Source organism: Haemaphysalis longicornis, unplaced genomic scaffold, assembly GCF_048455015.1.
Source record: "Haemaphysalis longicornis isolate Haplotype H1 unplaced genomic scaffold, Haemaphysalis longicornis Haplotype H1 scaffold_10, whole genome shotgun sequence".
NCBI classification, from domain to species: Eukaryota; Metazoa; Arthropoda; class Arachnida; order Ixodida; family Ixodidae; genus Haemaphysalis; species Haemaphysalis longicornis.
The window spans coordinates 30,621,853-30,628,217 of NW_027526204.1; the positions used below are offsets into that span (position 1 = coordinate 30,621,853).

The 6,365-nt window shown below is 50.0% G+C and overlaps 1 protein-coding gene across 1 annotated transcript; it reads left to right on the plus strand.

Moving 5' to 3' along the window:
- Positions 1–317: 317 nt before the first annotated feature.
- Positions 318–1,604, plus strand: LOC144159774 (alpha-1,3-mannosyl-glycoprotein 2-beta-N-acetylglucosaminyltransferase-like). Its single transcript, XM_077691465.1, has one exon. The coding sequence runs from the start codon at positions 318–320 to the stop codon at positions 1,602–1,604; it is 1,287 nt and encodes a 428-aa protein (XP_077547591.1).
- The last annotated feature ends 4,761 nt before the right edge of the window (positions 1,605–6,365 follow it).

Below are 6,365 nucleotides of genomic sequence, written 5' to 3' on the forward strand. Positions count from 1 at the left end.
AGCGCGGACTGCAGCGGGGCCTACAGGCCATTCACAATTTTCGAAGCAGGCGAGCGGCTTGCTGTCGAACGAAACAGCGTCGATCACTTCGACCGACCAGCAGAGCTCGTGACGTCGTTTCTTCGCGCCTAGAAGAACAAGCCTAGTCGCCGAGAAACGACACATCTGCAAGAGGACTCCTTGTAGCACGGTCCTTGTCACCAAGAGAGCCACCGCGGAGTGCACTACACGAAGCTCGGTGTACACCGCGGACTACACTACACGAAGCTCGGTGCACACCGCGGAGTACACTACTCGAAGCTCGGTGTACATCCACTATGAACCGTCTCCGCGCACTTATCTTGGCTGGCGCTCTCGTCTGGGCGTTCGTCACTGTCCTCATATTCCTCCAGATTAGCCAGAACCGCCTGCAGGAACACGTGCGTTCGCAGGTCAATGCCCTGGATCAAGACGTCCGCTCGCAGCTCAGCTCGAACGAAGAAGTGCTCGACCGACTCAGGTGGTGGAAGAAGCAAATCGAAGATTCCAGGAGAGGAAAAGAGGTCATTGCCACGCTGGTGCTTGCCTGCGACAGAGTATCTGTGAATCGCACGCTTGACCAGGTCATAAAGTACCGACCGTCACCAGAGCGTTTCCCGGTGATCATAAGTCAGGATGGCTATCACGACGAGACGAGCGCGCTCTTGCGGCAGTACGAGCAGGAGCACGGGTTCCTCTTCATACAGCAGCCGGACCAGACGGTACTCACCAAGGGAATGAAAGCGGAGTTTAATATCGAAGGCTACTACCGCATCGCGAGACACTACAAGTGGGCGCTCGGGCAAGTGTTTGACCGTCTTCAGCACACCGCTGTGATCGTGCTCGAAGACGACTTGGACATCGCGCCCGACTTGTACGAGTACTTCGCCTCGATGCTGCCCGTCCTGCGGGAGGACGCCAGCTTGTTCTGCATTTCCGCCTACAACGACAACGGCAAGCCTTGGCAGATCTCCCGGTCACCGGACATGCTTCACCGCACAGATTTCTTCTCCGGCCTAGGATGGCTGCTGACGCGGGAGCTTTGGCACGAGATTGGCCATCGGTGGCCGAAGAGTTTCTGGGACGACTGGATGCGAATGGCAGAGCAGCGACGAGGCCGCGCCTGCATACGACCCGAAGTGTCGCGCACTCGCACTTTCGGCAAGTCGGGCGTCAGCTGGGGGCAATTCTTCGACGCGTACCTCAAGGACGTGCACCTCAACGACGTCTTCGTGCGGTTCAGTAGCAAGGACTTGAGCTACTTGCACCAGAGGCCTTACGACCGAGCATTCCTGGCGACAGTGCGTGAGAGCAGGCTGTACAGCCTGGACGACCTCAAAGGAGGACGTCTGACCCAGAGTCCCGCGAGGATCTCTTACAGCAATGAGACCGTTTTTGAAAATATTGCAGATTTCCTCGGAATCATGAGGGATTTTAAGGAGGGTGTACCACGTACCGCCTACAAAGGTGTCGTGAGCACTTACTATAAAGGAATACGACTCTTCCTGGTGCCCGAGCCGTGGGCGTTCCTGCCCCGTGTTGACACCACGGAAGACAAATCTATTGAACGAGGCGCTATTCGGTGATTGAACGCTCCGTGCTAGGATGCGGAAGTGTGTCTGTGCTCGAACTTAGGTGAAAGACACTTCACAAAACTGCGAGCGCGTAGTTGTAAAAATTTATACACATGTAAAAAAAATCTTTAGAGAAAGATGCATATAGACACGACTTTTTGGAATGCATATAACGGGGTTCCCTTACAGCCAAATAACTTCTCGCTTCGTTTTCAAGCGAGTATTGCTGAGATAACAAGCTACAGCAGTGAGTGGGACATTTAAAAAAAGTCCTAATGCAACCAGTCAAATCAATGATGTTTGACTATTCTTCAGATTTCCAAGTCTATATTTTTATGACACATCTTCCCGAATAAAAATCTTCGCAACACTTACAGAATGACGTAGTCAGCACTTCTATATTCAGTGTGGTCTGAAGTATTCGTTAACAGAAGGTGGAAGAATGGTCAATAATTTGATATAAAATTGCGGGAGCATAGGGCGTCCTACAATACGCGAAAAAACGTGAAGTTTTTTTCCTGATCGCTGGGGTGAAGATAGCCGCCGCTTCATGCGGCCTACCGGAATATGATGGCCACCGGCTGCCCGTACCGTTTTCTGTCCTATCGATTTCCCATATTGTTGTAAAACACGTTTCTCTCTCTCTCTCTCTCTCTCTCTCTCTCTCTCTCTCTCTCTCTCTCTCTCTCTCTCTCTCTCTCTCGCATCGCTTTTTTGGTCGCGCTGATGCTTTATCTGCGCTACACGAACATTTGAGTTTAAAGGACTTTGAAATTTCAAATTTCATTCGAACTGGGATGAATTTCACCTGTCTGCACGACAACGGACCTTTTTTCAGTAGCGCTCTGCGCATGCGCTACTGTCGCTCCCAGCGACCGTTCTGCCATTCTTGGGGGCAAAATGTAAACAAAACAGCGCCATATTAGATTAGCAAGTTTCAAGCGCCCAGCCGGCTAAGGGCTGCTCCGTTTTGGGTGCCCTGAAAGAGGCCGACAGGTAGGCGCTTTCTTTGCCACCAAAACCATGCTTGACGACTGGGACGGCTTCCTCAACTGCGCAGGGCAGGCGAAAAAAAGGGCGCGTGCTTTTCTATAATCCCCTAAATGCAACTCGGGTGGCCGCCGCAAGAGGGCTACGCTACTGGAAAAGGTCCATTCTCATGGGCAGCTGAAAGTTTTCCTGTTTACCCGTCATGTTTTGATGCCGCTACTGCTGTCCATTTTCTTTCTAGTAACTTGACATAAAATTTAATTTTAGAGTTAAACTGGGCCATAAAACACAATTATTAGTGATAAAATTAACAAAAAACTAGAAACCGGCAGTTGATGTTTTTTGTTCGCAACGCCGCTGTTGGCCCCACTTGAAATCGTAGGTAGAGTGATAGAGAGGTAGAGTGTAGTTGCGCCGCATAATTACGCGCCGCTTCACTCCATAGACCCGCACGGGACCTTTAGGATGCCTGAAGGACTTTCCAAGCATGACGAAGTGGTTCTTCACCGTGTGCGGCTAAATGTCGCTTACACCAATTACTTTCGATTCAAGACGAAACAGGCCGCTTCCCCCTTGTGCACTCTTTGTGACGTGCGCGAGGACTTGAACCACGTGCTATGTGAGTGTACGCGGTATAGAGCCGCCAGAACGTCCCTTTTAGTGTCCTTGGGTCTTCCGCTGTCTAGAGGCCTAACTCTCAGTGACGTGCTAGGCCCTTGGACGAACTCTAAACGAGCATCTCGAGCGACAAAAGCTCTACTGTCTTTCCTGCGAAGCACAGGACTTGATCAGACTCTTAAAACAGGACTCTCTTAATGAGCGCGTCATCTTCATCACAGTCATTATCATCATCTCTTCATCTATTTCTTCTTTTTTTTATACATCTGGTGTAGCAAGCTAGGCGCCTTGGCCAGGCTAACCTCACCAGTATCATTTAAGACTATTCTCTCTCTCTCTCTCTCACAAAACAAGTGAAAAAGCATCAAGATCGTGCATTTTAAAACCATGTTTCACTCGTCAATATTTATTTTTGTGAGTAGGGCATGCTGAAACTGCGTGCGAGAGTGCAAGCATTCGAGTTTAAAATTCCTTTGAGATTCGCAAATGTCGGTTGTCGTGCCTTTTTGACACAAATGGGATTTCAACCAAGTGCCTTTGTGAAACGTCGTGTAGCAGCTTAAAGGTGTCATTTGAGTCGAATGAAATTCGGTTCAAAGGCCTTCGCAACCCACGTGTAGCACGAGTATAGCACCAAAAATGGCGACAGCGCTTAACATGCCTTTTTAGAATAGGAATGAAAGGGTACGTAGGAGAGGCCCTGCTTGAAGAAATAGCCAGCTTGGAAAGGCTGCGCGACCGGAGGTTTAAAGGAGCCATGAAGAGAAAACAAAAGTTTGTTTTATTCGAAAGATTAGGTGTTTCATAGTACCCCAAGCGCTTTCCCGGAAGCAAATGATGCTTTATTCACTGAGAAATAAGGCAATTTAAGCCAAAATTTTAAATCTCCCGCTAAAATTGAACATTCCGTGTCGTGTACAATGGCGTCATAGAGCCGGTCCATGAAACAGATACTTAGTATGTCGAGTCCATATAGCACCCACACGCGGGAGTCGATCGAGACGGCGGCCATTTTAAAAATACTAGTAAAACCTAGTGCACTCACAGCCCTAGTCATGGAATCGCCTGATCTGGAGAACAAAACTCTCGCCGAGGAGCTCGGGCGTGCATTTAACAACCTCACACCACTAAAACGCTCAATGCTTCTAAGTGCGCGAGCGGCAAGAGTTGTGGGATACGCGGTGGACAGGAAAGCGACCATTCCGCGATAACCACAACAGACGAACGCCCAGCCGTCGGCACCGCTGCCTCGTCAGCCCCGTCGCGACGGACGAATATAGACTGGTACGTATGTGCCGTATTTTGATTACGGTTAATTATAGTTCAATTTCAGTAGCAGTATCACTTATGCCAGTTGGCCGGTGTCGTGTATGGAAAGCCGTTCGCGCGAGTTCTCTGTTTCGACCAGAAAGATACGAGCGTCAATGAGCGGTGTTTACGACATTTTTTTCCCCAAGGTCAGAGCGATTTGACGAAGTCGGCGACGAGCGCCAGCATGTCCCAGGAGTGAGCTAACGTAAGGGTCCCTGCCGTAGTCACTTCCTCGGAAATGAAGCGAGCACACTCGTACTTCCTTTAGCTCTATTTCTCCCCCGTTTGCAAAGTTCACAGAACGTAGCCACTTGCTTCGCCTAGGTTCGTCGTTGGGCAGCACATGAAAGGAGATCTCCTCACCCGCGGGGATGTCGCACTCCCTCGACGATTTGCCCGTACTACATGGGCATTTCAAAATGCAGCAACGAAATTTTATTGTAAAGTACTCGAACAAACTGAAGTTTTCAGTGGTTGTAAACTGGCAGTATCACTTATGCCAGTTGGCCGGTGTCGTGTATGGAAAGCCGTTCGCGCGAGTTCTCTGTTTCGACCAGAAAGATACGAGCGTCAATGAGCGGTGTTTACGACATTTTTTTCCCCAAGGTCAGAGCGATTTGACGAAGTCGGCGACGAGCGCCAGCATGTCCCAGGAGTGAGCTAACGTAAGGGTCCCTGCCGTAGTCACTTCCTCGGAAATGAAGCGAGCACACTCGTACTTCCTTTAGCTCTATTTCTCCCCCGTTTGCAAAGTTCACAGAACGTAGCCACTTGCTTCGCCTAGGTTCGTCGTTGGGCAGCACATGAAAGGAGATCTCCTCACCCGCGGGGATGTCGCACTCCCTCGACGATTTGCCCGTACTACATGGGCATTTCAAAATGCAGCAACGAAATTTTATTGTAAAGTACTCGAACAAACTGAAGTTTTCAGTGGTTGTAAACTGGAAACGAGCTCCTAACAATAGCAGCAAGCCAACACCATTCCGAAACTGCGACGACTGTCACTATCTCGTCGCTTCGTGCTGTTCCTTACTCCCCTCGTTTCTATTTTTACCTTTGCTGGTTGGCGATATGACGGCCAACCTCCTGTGAAGGGATTACGATACGAAGCAAGGTCGCGGCTGTGCGTGCTGGAACGGTTCGTTGGCCCCGAAGAGCCTCGAACCCGAAAATTCGTCTGCGCGACGGCGAGATGTCGAGCTCAGCCGGCGCGCTAGTTTCGTACGCATTGGCGCACACGCTTGCGAGTTCGTTCGGACCTTCAACCGTTTACTCCACCGTTCTTTGTCACAAAAAGAATGTGCAGTATGTTTCACGGGCATTTAGCTCGCTATGCAAACTGTAAGCCCTGCCTAACATGCGTTTGCTTTTGCCGGCCTCCGCAAATCGCAGAGCATTCCCAAGTGACATCACAGGTTCTGTTGCGGAAAATGAGCTGGTGGGTCGCATAGTCATTTCCTTTTTTCCTAATTATGTAGCTTATTTGAGCGAAGTTTACGTTATAAGTGGTGTCGTTATGGTTCTAACGAGGCAATCTTTCGAATGAACCAAACTTGTGTTTTCTCTTCATGGCTCCTTTAAGAGTGAAGCGCGCGATGCCGGTTCTCGGGAAGAGGCAGCCAAACGTGGCGGAAAATACAAAATTTACACCATCTTCCCGCGAGGGGAACCATGGGGTAGATGCGACGCATCGGGGGTTTCCGTTGCGTTTCCGTTATGTTAGCGTGTCCATTGTTGTTGTGTGTCCATATTTTACGCAGCATGTTCACCCCGATGCGCCGCATCTACCCCATGGTTCCCCTCGCGGGAAGATGCTGTAAATTTTTATCGGGGTGGCCGGTGCTTGTTACGGTT